The 16,281-nt window shown below is 68.1% G+C and overlaps 2 protein-coding genes across 6 annotated transcripts in view; one reads left to right on the top strand and one right to left on the bottom strand.

The window, feature by feature from the left end:
- BAIAP2 (BAR/IMD domain containing adaptor protein 2) overlaps positions 1-1,206 on the top strand; it is a 62,303-nt gene extending 61,097 nt beyond the window's left edge. Inside the window, exon 14 of one of the 3 annotated variants that reach the window (XM_032870421.1) lies at positions 1,098-1,206. In XM_032870421.1, coding sequence (XP_032726312.1) covers positions 1,098-1,167 — 70 coding nt within the window. In that variant the 3' untranslated portion in view covers positions 1,168-1,206. The remainder of the gene's footprint in view (positions 1-1,097) is intronic. The other 2 variants (XM_032870418.1, XM_032870419.1) reach the window with 2 other exon arrangements.
- A 1,883-nt stretch (positions 1,207-3,089) lies between these two features.
- Positions 3,090-16,281, bottom strand: part of AATK (apoptosis associated tyrosine kinase) — a 31,685-nt gene continuing 18,493 nt past the window's right edge. The window contains exons 3-14 of one of the 3 annotated variants that reach the window (XM_032870414.1): positions 15,551-15,698; positions 13,289-13,368; positions 12,728-12,846; positions 12,446-12,611; positions 11,480-11,613; positions 10,148-10,232; positions 9,948-10,069; positions 8,398-8,547; positions 5,316-7,965; positions 5,044-5,200; positions 4,651-4,836; positions 3,090-3,637 (exon numbers count right to left, since the gene is read on the bottom strand). In XM_032870414.1, coding sequence (XP_032726305.1) covers positions 3,597-3,637; positions 4,651-4,836; positions 5,044-5,200; positions 5,316-7,965; positions 8,398-8,547; positions 9,948-10,069; positions 10,148-10,232; positions 11,480-11,613; positions 12,446-12,611; positions 12,728-12,846; positions 13,289-13,368; positions 15,551-15,698 — 4,038 coding nt within the window. In that variant the 3' untranslated portion in view covers positions 3,090-3,596. Of the gene's footprint in view, positions 3,638-4,650; positions 4,837-5,043; positions 5,201-5,315; positions 7,966-8,397; positions 8,548-9,947; positions 10,070-10,147; positions 10,233-11,479; positions 11,614-12,445; positions 12,612-12,727; positions 12,847-13,288; positions 13,369-15,550; positions 15,699-16,281 lie in introns of those variants that run through there. The other 2 variants (XM_032870416.1, XM_032870417.1) reach the window with 2 other exon arrangements.

Raw genomic sequence — 16,281 nt, 5'->3', positions numbered from 1 at the left:
ACGGAGGGGCCGAGGCGTCGTGTGGGGCTGGAGGTGGCCTTGAGCCCCGGGGGTCGTAGCCCTCGGAGCCTGAAGACGCCCGCGAGCCGTGCCCACACGGGATTCCAGGCCGTCCGCGCGCACGTGTGGAAGCCGTGCTCCAATGAGTCGGCCCCCTCCCGAGTTTATCCTTCTAAAAATTCGGTCTGAAGCATCTCGGCATTTTAGAAAACTCGGGGAGGCACCCCAACCCCCACGTGCTCTCATGGGCCCTGGACAGAGCGCCCCCCCGCCCAGCTCCTGCGGACTCCCACCCGGCTGTGACGCCCCAGGTAACGGCTCGAGAGCCGAGCGCTTGGCCGGGAGTGCGTCCTGTCCATGCCGAGCCCTCCGTGTCCCACGTTCCATCTGTGCTGTCACCCCTGGGGCTGCCTGACGACCCCCAGCCTGCTGTCCTGTACTGACCCTGCTCAGGCAGGCACCCTGTGCGCCCGGCGGGGACCCCAAGAAGAGGCTTCCGTGAGGACCAGGCTGCGTGTGGCCTCCGCTGTGCTCCTTCGTCCCATCTCAACCTCTTGTCTGGCCGGTCCATCTGTCCGTCCTCTGTGGCCTCAGGCCCACGGGGGTGGGGTGATGGGGGCTGAGCCCCATGGCTCCCAGTGTGCCTACACCCCATGTGTGTCGTGTTGGCGTGGGGTGGCCCGAGGCCTCGTGTCTGCCCCCAGCCACCCTCGGGGACCCCGGGATGCATGGGCCGGGTCCGTGGCAGCTGCTGAACCGTGTGTGTGTGTGTCGATGGCGTGTCTTTACAGCTGGGCCCCTACTGCTCTGGGGCAGCGGGGCGGCTCAGCGAAGCTGGGCACAGGCCCATCCGGGACCGCCTCCGGTTCCAGAGGGAGAGCCAGCTCCCAGCCCAGCGGGCCGCTCCCCGGACCCCCACCCGCCCCGCCCGGGGAGCTCTGGCCCTGCGCACCGCGCCCTGCCCTGCCTGCCCCTGCGCGCTCCATCGCCGCCCAGCTCCGGGCCGAGGCTGAGCCGTCCGCACGGCCGAGACCCTGCGGCCGCCCAGGTGGCGGCGCGTCTTCCATGCTGAAACTACTCTTCTCTTCTCTCTTCAGGAATCCCTTTGCCAGCGTCCAGCTGAAGCCGGCAGCGACCAATGACAGGTCTGCCCCCCTCCTCAGCTGACGGTCAAGTCCCACGCTGCCTGCTAGGCACCCCCTGGCCCCCAAACACAACCCCTTTTCTAACAATCTGTGTGGCCCCTGTTTAGAGTTTCCTCCTCCTTCCATGCCCTTCACCCGCCTGGCTCTGCCCCCACCTCAGTCTGGCCCGGGCGGGACCCCAGCCGTTTCTTGGGAGTCGCGGCCGAGCGGCCCCACGGCTGGGAGCTTCCCCCCCGGGCGGTGCGGCCAGCCTCTCAGGCAGGCCCCCCTGGCCGTGCGTGTTGTGGTCCCCCTAGGGGCAGGGAAGGGTGTTGAGTCGGCCTGCGGCTGGAAGGGGGCTCAGCTCCCACACCGCGCGTAGACCCCAAGCGTCTGGTCAATAAAGAGGCTGTGCCCCACTGTGCCCGCTTGTGCTCTGTCGGCCCAAGGGGGCGGGAGGCCTGGGGCGGAGGCAGGGGAGACCCTGCCACCTTCCTCTGGAAGATGAAGCTACGAGGTGCTCTCGACTGGGGCTCTGCTGAGCCGCGCCACTCCCACCAGCATTCTGGGGGGCCGCTGTGCCCCACCCAAGCCACAACCCCCCCCTTCCAGAACTGGCTGCTGGGCCCCCTGCTCTCCTCCGTGTCCCCGGAGTAAATGGTGGGTGTCTCTGTGGGGGACGAGGGGGACACCCACCCCAGCCACTTCCACGGTGTCTGTGGCTGAAGCACCCCAGTGACCAACACGGTCACCAACATGGGCACCAGCAGTGCCCATCTGGGGAAACACTCCGGGCGGCCGTCCCCCCTCCTGCCAGGCTCCTGAAGGAGGGGGTCTGCAGTCTGACCGGAGGCTGTGCACGGTCCAGGAAGAGAAGCAAAAGGGGAGCACAGGTAGGGCAGGTGGGGACACAGGGCCCTGGCCTCATAGGAGCTAGAAATGGGCCAGGTGAGGTCTCAGGGCAGATGTCTGGGGCAGAGATGCGTAGAAGCCTGAACTCCTCAAAGACCCTCTTGACTGCCGCTCGCCCCACCCCTGCTTCCGCGCTTGGGAAAGGTGAGGGGCGAGAATGTGTGAGGGAGGTCCGCAGGTCCCCCTCACAGGAAGAGAGGGCTGCTGCAGTCGGTCCCTCCCCAAGTCACTGTCCCCTCCACCGAGGTGTCCAGGGCAGCTGGTGAGGGGATGGGGGTGGCCACCCTCTCTCTCTCTCCCTCTCTCTCTCTCTCACACACACACACACACACACAGACACACACCGCGGTCAGGAGGGACTACTATGCCCTGGGCAGGGCTGGCAGCTGGGTCCGCCCCTCAGCACCACCAGGGCCCCTCCTCCCCAGGGCTTTATGTGCAGACCACAAAAGAAACACACACTTAGCATGAAGGCTTTTTCTTAGCTTGATTTCTTTTAAAAAACAAACAAAAAAGGAACAAGAGAATCACTGCGCCCACATCCTAAGCCTCAAACTAATAAAAAAACAAAAAACACAAACCCAAAACAAGTCCCCCACCCACACCCCCAAAGCAACAATAAACTTTACGTCTCTTTGGCAACAATAACTTAAAGTCATCCCATTTCCACTCATTCAGACAACAGCAGTTACAAAAATATTCCCTGGGCTGCCCTGCCCCCGCTTCCCTCCCGGTTCCACCCCTTCCCGCAGGCAGGAGCCCCTGACACTGGGGGTGCAGCCCCCTACTTTCCTTTTGCCCCTGGGCAGGTCTGGGCAGCGCCCTGCAGAGGGGAGCTGGGCATGCCAGCCTGCCTCAGGCACCTTTAGAACAGGTGTGGGCGGAAGCCCCCCCCGTCCAGGCAGCCCACCTTGACCCGCCCGCCCGCGCTCCAGCCGTGGACTCTGATGGGAGCTGGCCCAGGCCGCGTGGGGAGGGAGAGTTGATGGGTCTGAGTCGCTGAAGGGAAAGACAGCCACAGACTTTGAGGTACGGGGGGTGGGGGGTGGGCACGACACACAAGCCCAGGGTCCTCTTGCACAGAGCAAACCCAGAACCGGGCAAAGGGGGCAGAGAAGGGCCATCCCAGCAGAGATCGGCTCATTCCCTGGGCTGGGTAAGGACAATCTCCTGTAACCACGGGAACTGGTGTGCAGGGCATGCAAGGCCCCCCAGCCAAGAGCAGGTCCCCCGGCCTCAGAAGCCAAGCAGCCCATTAGCAGGGGCAGGGTGGAGGGGGAGGCTGCAGGAGAAGGAGCTGCTTGGACCTGAGGCTAAAGGGCATCCCCAGCAGCTAGGGACAAACCCGAGTGTCCAGGACAAATCCTGCCCCTGCCTGGGTCAGCACGGGATCGGTGCGCAGGGCTGCTCCACCATCCAGGGCCAGGGAGGCCTCCTGTCCTGCCCTGCTCCTCCAGGGTGCTGCGTGGGGCACCAAGGCCAAGGTCCCCGCTGTCAGTCACCATCCTCGCTGCTTCCGGGAGCAGGACCGGAGGGGCTCCGAGAGGGCCCGCCTGGGCCTCACGCCTCTTTACAGCTGCCCTCAGCACCTGCTACAGGCCCTGGCAAACGCGAGGTACCACATGAGCATTTAGAGACACCAGGGACAGAGATTCCTGAGAGTCCCCTGCCCCAGGACTGCCACCTGACCTCCATCCTCAGCCAAGGGGCCAAATGACCAGCTGGGGCTACAGCCCTCGGCCCGTTCACTGCAGCCGACCTGCCTAGCTGTCTCGTGGGAGCCACACCCATTTCTCTTCCCCCCACATCACCAGGCGCAGGCCTGCCCTCGGGCCCAACAGAGCCCGGCAAATGCCTTCCGGGTCCTCCTTTTACAGGTGAGGAAACGGAGACCCAAACAGGGCGGGCTGGTCACGGTCACGAACAAGCCTCCTGGCGGCCTGCTTCTCTGCTCAGGCGGCCACTAAGGGTATGCTGTGTGCCCGCGATGAGTGCACAGGCCCTCCCCCGAGGCTGCAGCCACCGGCCATCCGCAGTGCACAAGGGGCTGAGTCTGCTGGGGGACAGAGCTCTCCTGCTCTGGGTGGGCTTCCAGGGCAGCCTTGCAGGGATGCAGGACTGCACGCCTGTCAGGAAGGAGGGGGTGGGGGCAGCCTGGCAGGGCCGCACTGGTCTGAAGCTGGAGTGGGGGTGGAGCAGGGAGGGAGGTGCGAGCTGGGCCCCTCCGGGCAAGCGCGACGGCATCTGAGATGTCGGGGGGTAGACGAGCCCCACCAGCGAAGGCTGGGAGGCTCTGGTGGCGGAGGCCGCTGCGGGTTTCAGGGGGCTTAGGTCTGGCAGAGAGCAGAGTGGGGGGCGCTCCGTGTCCAGCCCGGTGCCTCCAGAGGAGGGAGAAGAGAGCATCTAAGGGCCAGGGCCCAGACAGGTGCTGGGCCAGCAGCTGGCGGGGAAGAGGGCGCCTCTCCGTGCCTCAGTTTACCCATCTGAAAACCGCGCGTGTCCAGAAGATGAGAAACAAGGAGCGCGGAGCCTCGGCTCCGAGCAGGGGCCCTCCCGGCCGCCCCCTCCACTGCCCCCCTCGGGGTCGCTCCCACCAGCCCCGCCCCAGCCTCACCTCCCACGGACCCGGCGTCCGAGTCCGAGACGTGCGTGATGGAGAAGCGGGACGCGGGCGCCGGCGACACGGTGAAGCGCGAGAAGGGACCGGGCGCGGCCGGCTTGGGGGGCGCGGCGGGGGCGGGCAGGGCGGCCTCGGGGCCCGGCGTCTGCGGGAAGCCGTCGTCCCACGCCAGCCCGCGGCCTGCGAGCGGGAGGCGCAGTCACTCGCGTCGCGGACGTCACCCCCCCCCACCCCGGCAAGGCCCGCCGCCGCCGCCCGTGACGTTGCCCCGCCCTGACGTCACACCCGCCGAAAGGCCCGCCCGCCCGTGACGTCCGCCCGGCAAGACCCCGCCCAATAGGTCCCTCCCCGTGACGTCACGCCTCACAAGCCCCGCCTCCGGCTCACCGTCCTCCGCCGCAGGGGTCGCCGAGCCGTCGGGGGAGCGGTCCGCCCTCCGGGGCAGGCCGGGGGCGCCGGCGGTGCGGGGTCCGCCCGCCAGGAAGGCGGGGGGCGACTCCTTGGCGCCAGGGAGGGGCTCCCCGAGCTCCCGGGTGGGGCTCTCCTGGAGGGTCAGAGCGGCGCGTGGCTCAGTCAGATCGGTCCGCGGCGGCGGCTCCCACGGCTCCCCAGCCCCCGGGGACCCAGCCCCGCGCGCAGAGCCCGGCGCGGCCGCCCACCTGGTCGAAGAGGTAGACGGTGACGTCGTCGAAGAAGGACACGGCTTTCTTCTTGCGCTCCAGGTCCTCGCAGAAGGCCTCGGACAGCAGGCTGGGCATCTTGAGGAGCCCGCGCAGGTTGCGCGCGCTCTGGCTCTCGGCCACCACCACGGGCACAGGCGGCGCCTCCTCCTCGCTCTCCTCGCTGGGCTCCTGGACGCTGTAGCAGCGCAGCTCCTCATCGGACTCGTCGCTGTCCTCACTCTCCTCCTCCTCCTCCTCCGACCGGCCCTCGGGGGCTGCAGGCAGTCCCGGCAAAGCCAGGCACAGTGGGGTTCTGGGGGTGCTGGGGCCCCCTGTCCGTTCTTGCTGGGCGGGCCTGGACAGCAGCACTGCAGCCTCCTGGAGGTCAGGGCGGTGGCTCTCTGAGCTCAGTGGCACTGGGGTCAGTAGGAAAACCTTGGAGGGCCCCGGGCTGGGCCCTGCAGGCCCTCCCGCAGGGCCTTGGGGCCAAGGAGGCTCCAATCTGGGGCCCTCCGGGCAGGTGCTGCTGGGCTCCGGAGAAGGGTCCTCTGGCGGCGGCAGTAGCAGCGGTGGCATGCCCGTGGGGCCCGTGCCCTGTGCCCCCTGGGGCAACCCAGACTCAGGGGAGGGCTGTGCAGACGGCAGCCCAGGGCTCTCCAGGTCCAGCTCTAGCCTGGAGGCCAGGGCACTTCCTCCCTTCTCCTGGGGGCCTGAGGTGGACTCAGGCTCTGTATCGAGGTCCGAAAAGTAGGCTGAGTCACGGTAGGGGTTCTTCTCGCTGAGGCCTCCAAGGGAGGTGGAGAGCTGCGTGTCGGGCCCGGGGCTCTCACCCTCGGAGACCAGCTCCCCAAAGACCTCGGGCTCGCATGGTGCCTGTGCTTCCTTGAGCACAAACTCAGGGGACTCGTAGTTCTCCGTGTCGTAGCCACTATCCAGGGCTCGGGGCTGCCCGCCAGGAGTGCCAGTAGCGGAGGGGCTGAAGACCTCACAGCCACCGCCACCGCTGGCAGAAGAGGGGGGGTCTAGGGAGTGCACGGAGTGGGGGGTCCCCCCCGGCTTCTGCAGGGGGCGGAAGGCTGGCGTCCCGTCAGGCTGCTCCGTGGGCGGGCCGTCACTGGGCGCATCTGTGAAGACGCCAGAAGTGGCCTCTGTCATGTCCTCGTCCTCACTGACTGTCGCCTCCAGCTCGGGGGAACCAGGGCAGCTGTCCAGGCTCGGGGCTACCTCGGGGGCAGTCTCCCAGCTGCTAGCGGGCATGGGCAAGGCCGGCAGGCTGGCAAGGGCACCAGCCTCCTCAGCAGGAAGCGGGGCTCCCTCTGGGGATGGGGCAGGGAGGGAGGGTAGGGGTCTCTGAGGTCTGGCAGAGCCCTCAGCCTCCTCAGCAAGCCTGGGCTCTGTCTGGGGGTGGTCACCCCCGCTTATGGCCACCTGTGTCTGGGAGGACGGCAGCAGGCAGGTGGCAGGCGGCAGGCCCACAGCAGGACGCAGATGACGGAGGCCAAGGCAACGGCCGAGCTCCTGGCCAGAGGAGACCCCCTGTAGCCCAAGGAGAGGCTCTGTGGTGTCCTCCAGGGCCAGGGGACCGCCCAGCTCAGGGACGGCCTGTACTGTGTGCTCTGTGCTGGGACAGCAGCCCATGCACCCACCCACATACCCCGTGTCCCAGGAACCTGGCGCTCGGCTGCCACTGTTGTTGTTGGCGGACGCGTTGGAACTCCAGTGTCTATGCTGGGCAGCCCTGCACGCCTCGGCCTCCCCCACCACCTCCTCACCCGGGGATGGCTGGGCCCCAGAGCTCCCCAAGGGGGACGTGCCCAGTGGGTCCTCCAAGAAGGGTGGGCAGAAGGCAGCTGCACGCCAGTCACTGTCCTCCTCCCTGGGCTCTGCCAGCATGAGGGTCCCCGGTGAGGGCGAGCCCAGGGAGCAGGGCGGGTCCCGGGCATGGCTCCCATGCAGATAGTAGTCACAGTGGCCCCAGGACCCCGCGGGGGACGGCACGTGGCCCAACAGCGGCTCCATGGCCAATGAGGCAGCCACGCTGCCCTCCGATTCATTGTCCTGGTCACCGCCATCGGGGAGCAGGCCCACGTCGTGGGGGCTGGGGGTGCAGCCGGCGCAGTCAGGATCGTGGCCGGCGGCGGGCGCGGGCTCCTCCAGCCGGATGAAGTACTCACTGCCCACCGAGGGGCTGTGCGCGCTGAGCACGGGCACCACGCCGGGGGGCGCGCCGTCGGGGGCACAGAGCTCCTGCAGGCGCGCGGTGCGGCTGGGGCTTGCTGCGCCCCCGGGCGGCGGGAAGGCCTCAGCACCGCGGCCCGCCTCCCACTTGTACTCGAAGTTGAGGCCGCGGCTCGTCTCCGTCACCGTCAGCACGTCGTCCCCATCCGCGTGGAAGCCGTCGCCCGCGAACTGCTCCAGCAGCGGGAAGGACGAGGCGGCCGCCAGCTCGCCCGCACCCCCCAGAGCCAGGCCGGCCGGCCCGGGGCCCGTGCCACCCCCGCCAGGCCGCAGCAAGCGCCAGCGCCGCTCAAACTCTTCCTCTGCCTCCGTGGCGCCCTTGGCGCAGAGGTAGGACAGCAGCAGGTGCACCTCCTCGGCCGTGGGCCGCTGCTCAGGCTGCAGCCAGCAGAACTGCATCACCTCGTACCTGCAAGGAGGGAGGCCCAGGGCTCAGGCCTTGCCCACCAGGACCTGCCTCCGCCCCCAGCCAGGACCCCGGCCCGCAGGGACGAGCAGATCTGCCCTCTGCAGGAAGGTCTGGGGGCCTCTCTTTCTACTCAGAATCCCTTAAGGACAGGGAAGGGAACCTACAACTTAATCGCAGGAGACCCCAAATCTTCCAAGGTGGGCTCCGAGGTCTGGGAGCCCACAGTGGGCGGAGGAGCCTGTCCCTTAGCCCATCTCCACCCAGGCCGCAGGCGAGTTTGTGTTTTGGGTGAAGAGAGCACCCGCTGTGGACGCGGGGCAGGGGGGGAGCCGGCGCTAGCTGAGAAGCCAGGCAGTCTGACTCGGAGCATCCCCTTAGTCTTGCCCTTCCTGCCGGGGACACTACACCCCGCCTGGCCTCCCAGGCCCTCACCAGCGGTCAGACAGGGTGAGCTGCAGCTGGGGCTTGGGGAGTTTCAGCTGCTGCTCCCGGACGGCGTAGGCCAGCACCTGCCGATCGGAGTGGTGGGGGTAGGGCTGCGTGCCCAGCTCGAAGAGCTCCCAGATGCTCACGCCCAGGGACCTGCGGAGGGGGTGGCCATCAGCGGGGCTGGCGTGGCTGCACAGATCCCAGAGCCTCAGCCACCACAGGGCCGCTCCTGTAATCACACCAGCACCCTGGGACACCCCTCCCAAAGGACAGCACCTTCCTTCAGTAGACTGGCAGGACACGCCACCCGGCCAGGCCCAAATCTGTGCCCAGGTCATTTAAGGAAATAAAAGCCACCAGGCCTTGCCACAGACCCCAGTCCCTTCATCGGTGCACGTATGCATTCCCCAGCCGCGGTGAAGGCCAGACACACAGCGGGGTACGAACTACGGTGTGGAGAAGCTCCCAGTCCTAGGGGACTGGCGGAGCCAAGGCCTTGAGGCTGGGGCGGGGGTGGGGAATAGGGAGGGGCTGCTGGAGCACGCAGGACCAGAAGAAGGCCATTTAGGTTCCTTCCGGCATGTGTCACCCAGCTCCCTGACACCCCAGGCTGTCCCGGGAGCCAGGGAGCATGAGGAACAGAGCAAATAGGGCAACAGAGGGGTCAGGAGGCCTGGCCCAGAGCCATCCTGAGGACCCCTGTCAGCATGCAGCAGGGAGGGCTGGTGGGCGAAGTGAGGGGACAGAGTGGCAGAGGACTGTGGGTAGAGGCCTCGGGCATGCTCAGGAAGGAGGGCGGTCCGTGGATCCAGGCTCTGAGAGCTCCCTGGAGCAGAAGGAGGAGACCAAACAGGCTTGGGGAGCTGGGGGGCAGAGGGGTGGGGAGAAGACACTGGTCAGGGACAGAGACCACCATGGCAGAGCCTCCAGAGGCCAAGTACTGGGTCTGAATGGCCCCTCTGTGTCCTGCTTGGTTGCCAGGATGGGGAGCCCCTCCAGACCAGTCACAGGAGCGCTCCAGCCCCCTGCGCAGAGAGCAGGTGCCGCACTGGGTCCCATGTCTCTGCCAGGGAGCCTGTTCCACTCCCACCAGGCTTTCCAACCCGAGCGTGTGCTCGGACCCTGGCAACTTTGGATGTCAGGGGATCCCGGGAGGAGGGCAGGACCAGGGGCGACTGGCACTGCACAGCTGCAGGTGGCCCCAGCAGCCCCATGACCTGCCCTGGGCTCAGAAGCGACCACCTCCCACAGAGCGATGAGGCTGGATGGAGAAGCGCGTCATTGCACGTGTAAGGCAAGTGGGACTCGGTCGCCTGCTGCCTGGCGGGCCTGAGAGCCCTGTGTCCTCGTGGGACAAGCGCCAGCACGTGGCCTGGCAAGGCCTGTGGGCGTCTCCTTGCGGCACCGCCCAGGCCCGCCCCTCGCCGCCGCAGCCCCGCCCCTCGCCACCGCAGCCCCGCCCCCTCGCCGTCCGGGCCCGCCCCTCGCCACCGCAGCCCCGCCCCTCGCCGCCCGGGCCCGCCCCTCGCCGCCGCAGCCCCGCCCCCGCTCACCACACGTTGCTGGCCTTGGTTTGGTCCACTACCAGCAGGTTGCAGTGCACCTCGTCCACCAGCTCGGGCGCGATCCAGCGCAGCGGCACCCACAGCTGGTCGGCGGTCACGAAGTAGTCCTCCTGTGGCCGCAGGGGACAGGGCTGCCACGGGGAGCCGGGTGGCTGGCCCTGACCCCCAGCACGGCCCCGCCCTCTTACCCTGTATTTGCCGTGGGACAGGCCGTAGTCGCCGATTTTCACGGTCAGGTCGGCCGCCAGCAGGCAGTTCCTCAGGGCCAGGTCGCTGCAGGGCGGGAGGGTGGGGTCAATGGCAGCGCCAGGCCGGGGACATCCGGGGCACGGAGGGGCCGCCGGACCGCTTGTCCCCGAGGGCACTGTCGCGAGTGCGGGTAGCGGGGAGAGGGCGTCTGAGCAGCAGCCCCTGCGCCCGTGGCCCCAAGCCCCGGCCCTCACGGGGCACCGGGTACACTGGAGGGCCCGCATGGGCAGGGCCTCAAGCGTTACAGGGTAGATGAGGAAAACCAGGCCCAGAAAAGGCCGGGCCAGGCCAAGGGGCCCTCAGTGAAGGCACGGCCCGGCCACTGCTGGACTCCCCGGCTGACCCTAGCTCTCGCCCCCCCCCCCTTTCCCGCCGGCCCACTGAGCCACCCCTCGGGACTGAGCCAGTCAGGGATACTGCCTTATCCTTCTTCCCGCCCACGACCCCCTCACCGTCCCCAGCGGGGATCCTGGGATCCCAAGTCTCCCCGGGGATCCTGACCCTGCCCGGCTCACACAGGGCGGGGACCCCCCTCCCAGCCCAGGGCAGGGTAGGGGCGGGGAGTGACCGCACCACGGCCGGCCAGTGGCTGGCCTCAGGCTGCGGGCTGCAGGGGTGTCTGGGGGCCCAGGGTGCTCCGGCAAACGTGGGTCGGCACGCACCCTCCAGGGGCTGCAGGTGGGCCTGCGCTCGGGGCAGGGCGGGCCCAGCGGGCAGGGCGGGAGGCTGGCAGCTGCCATCTTCAACAAAATCTCTGATGCTGGAGTCACACGTGTCATCACTCAGCACCAGGATATTGTTGGGGAGGACGGCCCATGCGGCGCCCGGGGCTGGCGGGGCCCCTGCTCCATCGCCGCTTCGTCCGGCATGTCCCCCTACGCAGGGCACCCTGGTCCCTCCTTCCGACTCCAGGGCCAAGGCGGAAGCAGGACAGAACCAACCCTCTCCCCAGGGGCCTCTGGGACACAGAGGCAAGCAGGGCCCAGCGTGGGGCCACCAGGTGGCTCTGGCCGCCCCCGGAACAGAGGATGAGCCCTGAGCCCTGCTGTGAGCTTGCCCAGGCCAGCCCGACGTCCTGCAGAAGCAGGTGTCCACCGCACCCCACACCCCCGTCTGTCTTTTATTCCAGAAGACGCCTCTGCAGCAGGTCCCTAAAGGCCAGATGAAGACGAGCCCAGCCAAGCCCTCATATAAGGCCCCCGGCGGGAAGCTGGCACCCCTCTGCACAGGGGCCACAGTGGCAGACAGCCAGCAGCCCCGCCCTGCCTCACCTGTGCACGTAGTTGTGGCGATGCAGGTGCAGGACCCCGGAGGCCAGCTCGCAGGCCATGCGCTGCAGGGTGAGGGGGTCAGGCGCCAGGGACTCCGCCACCCGGCAGCTTCGCAGATAGCCCTTGAGGTCTCCCTGGCAAGAGGGGCAGCAGCGTCACCTGCCAGTGGGGAGCAGGGACCCTGCGAGCCTGCCACCCAGCCCCTCCCTCCCCACAGAGGACCCGCTAACAGCCCAGGGAGCCACCGCCGAGTCTGCCCCCCAGCAGCCGGCCCTCAGTGGGACAACCCCACGGACAGTGGACGCTTTCTCTGTGGTCCCCACAGACCCCATCCTGGGTGCAGACCACCAAGCCCATGTGCCTGCCCCTCACTGCTCACAAGCATCAGAGGCCCTGTGATGCCCAGCCAGGAGGGAGCACGGGGCAGGTGACTAGAGGGACAGCTGGAGAGTCCCCAACCTGCGGGACACCGCCCACTGCCTGGCTCCAGGAGGGGCCTGGCCATGTTGGGGAAGCCCCAGGAGGTCACAGCTTCTACCAGGAGTCCAGACACCAGGCGGTGCGGCCCTGCAGGCCTCAGGGTGCCGGTCGGCCAAGGGCAGCTCCAAGCAGGTCTGGAGCCGGGAAGGGTGGGGGAGGAGACCCCAGGGGCATCTCGCAGGGGGCATCCCAGCCACGTGAGACCAAGGAAGTGGTGGCAGGCGGCTCACAGGAGAGCGTCTTGACTCCGCCAGACAGATGGCCGGGCGGCCCCAGAGTGCAGTGGGGTCCCAGACGCAGCAGCCACCTGCCCTGTGATGTGGGATCGCCCCCTCCCCACGGGCTGCCTCTGGGAGGATGGTGCCCAGGGCCCCCCGTCCCCAGCTCAGCCAATCTGCCCCCGTGGGAGGGTGAGCCCCCCTCCTGCCCACCCCGGATGGAAGGACGGATGGGGGGGCGCTGGCGGAGCAGGGCGCGGCCACTCACCATGGGGCAGAACTCCATCACCAGCAGGTAGGGCGTCACCTCCGCGCACTGTGCCAGACACTGGAGCAGGTTACTGTGCTGCAGGGCCCTGCGGGAGCCAACAGGCTGCCCCCCTGACTCGAACTCAGGGCACGAGGGGGCGGGCGGGCGGGGAGGGGGGCTGGCTCTGCAGGGGTGGGGGAGGAGCAGGGACAGCACAGAGCTTGCCTTTGTCCCCAGGGCCCCGTGCCCCGCAGCCCCCCCACCCCCTCCCCGCAGGAGCCCGGCCCCGGGGGCCCCCACCTGTAGGGCTGGGCCTCCTCCAGGAACCGCATCTGCTCCTGGACGCTGGCGCTCGCCTTCAGCTCCTTCACCACCACCGGGGCGCTGCCGACGCCCGCGTTCACCTCCCCCAGGAACACCTGCGGGGCTGCGCGTCACCACGGCCCCCCAGGCAGAGCCACGGCCCCCCAGGCAGAGCCTCCGGTCCCTGCTCCTCCTCGCTCCCCCACCCCCTGAACTTGTCTGCAGGAGGGTCCCGGACCCCTGCCGGGGACCCTCTCAGCCAAATGGCCCCCAGCTCCTCCCAGTGCTCTCTGCGGGTCTGCCACGAGGAAGTGGGGATCCCCGGCGGGGCATGAGGGAGAAGCCAGGACCAAGACGCTGGCCCCCAACCTGGTGTTCTCAGGGGCACCTCCCAGCACCTGATACCAGGACCTACACAGAAGGGACGCCCCAGGAAGGGGACCAGCAGGAAAGGGGACCCCAGGGCTGGGCCAGCTCCCAAGAGAAGCAGGTCTCCACCCTGCCCCTCTGACTGCCAGTGCCCTCCCCCCCACCCCCTGCCCGGGGCCAGCAGCTCACCTTCCCGAACCAGCCGTGGCCCACCTCTTCCAGGTACAAGAGGCTGTGCCGGCCCAGGTCTGTGGACTTGAGCAGCTGTACTGTAACGGGACGGGGCGCTCAGGAACCCCAGCTCAGGCTGTCGCTGCCCCCAGCTGCCCTTCCCAGCATCCACTCAGCCTGTGCTGGGGAGCTGCCCTACACCCTCCAGAGCGGGGCCGCGGCTGGGGACTGCCATCAGGAGCAGGGCACCTGCTGCCCTGGGGAGCCGTGGACCCGCAAGCCACATGCGGGCATCTTTCTGGGAGGGTCTGGGAAGGCTGGTCCCCGAAGTACAGGGACAGGCCGGGCTGAAGACAGCAGGGCCTGGAGCCAAGAGCGGTGCACAGGCAAGGCCAGGCAGGCAGTATGGCTGAGGCCGAGCCCATGGAGGGGAGGGCACCAGAGCGGCCCGTCCCCTCACCCCTGCCGCAGGCTGGCATTCCAGCACCAGGAGCACCAAAGGCCCCTTTGTCGGACGCTGCTTGGCACAGCCCTGCACGGAGCACACTGGGTCCATTCTCCTGCAGCCTGGGCTGGGTGAGGTCAGCAGGGAAGAAGGGTCAGTGAGGGCCCCGGAGGAAGGGCCAGGGCTGCCGAGCCCACTCATGCCCCCCATGCCCCAGGGATTCCCCGAATTCTGTTCCCACGCCAACTGCCCTGAGGGCGCAGGGGAACAGGGCGGGGCCTAGAATGCCAGGAGTGCCCTGGAGATGGGGTCTGCTCCCAGGGAATGTTGACCTTAATGCTGAGCAGAATTTAGGGGGCGTCCACTGGGCCCTGAGCCTCGGGGTTCCTCGCCCTGGGCCCCCACCCGCTGGCGGCACCTTCCCCCGCCAGTCTCGAGGGGTGGACCTTGTTGCTCAGGTCTTTAACCCTTGACCTCCATGTGGGCTGCCCCCCCATATCACCTGAAACCTCTCCCCTCCCCAGAAACAGGGTGACATGAGCTACGTTGCTGCTGTCTCCCGGTCCCAGATCCCCACCCTCGGGGACAGTGCCCTGAGGGATGTGAGAAGCCAGGGTCCCAGGCACTGCCTATGGGCAACAGGCCGAGGCTTGGGGGGGGGGGGCAGTGTCCCTTGGGATGACCCCCGGCTTCCCACTAGTGACCAGCGTCTAGGGTTGGCATGGGCTCTGAGCCCCCTGTGCCGTCCAGGAAGGTCGGGAGCCTCCTGTCAAAGCCTGCCTCCCACAGGGGCTTCGGGTCAGTAGGTCGGCAGGGGGCCTTCGAGCCCCGGGCCCTAGCTCCCGCCTAGCCGCTGACGTGTCCCCCAGGAGATGCTGGTTGGATGGTGAGAGGTGACACCCTGGTGGCCCCGGGGCCGCTCTGAGGGCCCAGACCAATGCCTCCATGAAGTCTGAGCTTCCGAGCAGACAGCACAGAGGTCACGGGACGGCAAGGCTTCAAAGCAAGCAGGTGGGATGGGCCTGCGCCATCATCACCACAACAGGCCAGTGTCCCCCAAGCTCCCGCAGGGCCTGACTCCCTTCCCTCAGTGCCCCTGAAGGAGCCGGGGGTGGGCCCAGGCCTTGCAGAGGGGCTTCCAGGGAGAGGCCCTGAGATTAGACGTCATGGGAGCCCCACCCCACAGGCCCCAGACACAGCGTTCTGGGGCCGGCTCAGACACTGACCTCGAACCCCTCCAGCTTGCACCCACATCTGTCCTCGGGGGTCACCCTGGTGCAGGGTGGCTGGGGCTTGGGGGCCAGGATGGGGAACAAATGGGAGACGGGGCAAGGAAGCCGTGGGAACAGGTCCCTCCCTGCTCCTGCCCCAGCCCTGCTGGAGTCAGAGGCCCATTCAGGGCCCCGCCCACAGAGGGGCCCCAGAGAGCCCCCCTCCCTGAGTAGGTGGGTCCCGCCCACTAGGCACAATGGAGCCCATGTCCCTGCATGGCTGGCCAGTGCTCCGGGGGTTGTCTGGGGTCAAGCATCCAGGGACAGTGGAGGAGCCCCTCCTCCCAGCATGGGGGTAACCCAGCCCAGCAAGAAGGCAACTGGTCCCTTGTCCCTGGTGCCCAGAGCTGCCCCTGGGCACAGCAGCTCCCAGGTGGGTGCGGTGGTGGGCAGAAGGCTGACCCAAGCCTGTCCACAGTGCCCCAGCCCCCTCCAGAAGGGGGCACCTACCAGCCCTTGGCCGCCCCCTCCCCGGGAGCACTGGCTGCTGAGTCCAGAGGCCAGGCTGGAACTCGGCTTATCCCCTGTGCACACCACCCGGGCCTTTCCCAAGGTATCACTCACCTGAGCGCCCTGGCTGCTTGGCCATGGGCAGGGAGACCTCGGTGAGCGGCAGGACGTACACGTCTGGCCCGTTCTGCGCCCCTGTCGCAGGGGAGCCCTGTGCCGAGAAGCCGGCGGCATACTCTTCCCCCTCGGCATTCTCAAACTCCTGCAGTGGTAGGGGGTGCCAGGCTGGCAGTGATTCAGGGCTCCCGGGATGGGGGCAGGGCCAAGGGATGCAGGCCAGACTCAGAAAGGACCGAGCTCTCCCCTTTTCTGGGGCTGGGGACAGTGAGGGCTGGGGACCTGACCCAGAGTTGGGGCACCCGCTAGCCGCCCCTTCCACCCATTTTCTCACTGCTCAGGGCAGAGAATACACCCCGCTCCTAGCCCCATTCCCCCGGAGAGACACCGGCTGCCTGGAGGACGGAGAGCTGGTGTTGGTTGTAGAGGAAGGCGATCTTCCTCCCAAAAGCATGGGCAGCAGCCCCAGGGCAGCAGCCAGTAGCCCAGTCCAGTCCGCCCCCACCAGTGGGCAACGCTGGCCCCACATTGACAGGGGTGGGGCCAGAGGCAGGAGACCAAGAGGCTCATCCTGTCTGCCCCCAACTCCTCTTTGCCACCCCTCCCCCCAGCAGCCAGAGATCCCAACCTCAGGGACAGGGCTGGGGAGCGGGGACTGGGGCTCCATCACCCCCCCAGCCTGCCCCTTCCAGACAAAGAGAATTCCTGAATGCCCAGGCCAGGCAGCC

The sequence above is a fragment of the Lontra canadensis genome, unplaced genomic scaffold (genome assembly GCF_010015895.1).
Source record: "Lontra canadensis isolate GAN:19392208 unplaced genomic scaffold, GSC_riverotter_1.0 scaffold41, whole genome shotgun sequence".
In the NCBI taxonomy this organism is placed as follows: Eukaryota; Metazoa; Chordata; class Mammalia; order Carnivora; family Mustelidae; genus Lontra; species Lontra canadensis.
The sequence above is the reverse complement of the archived record's forward strand: the minus strand, read 5'-3'. Positions and strand labels throughout refer to the sequence as shown.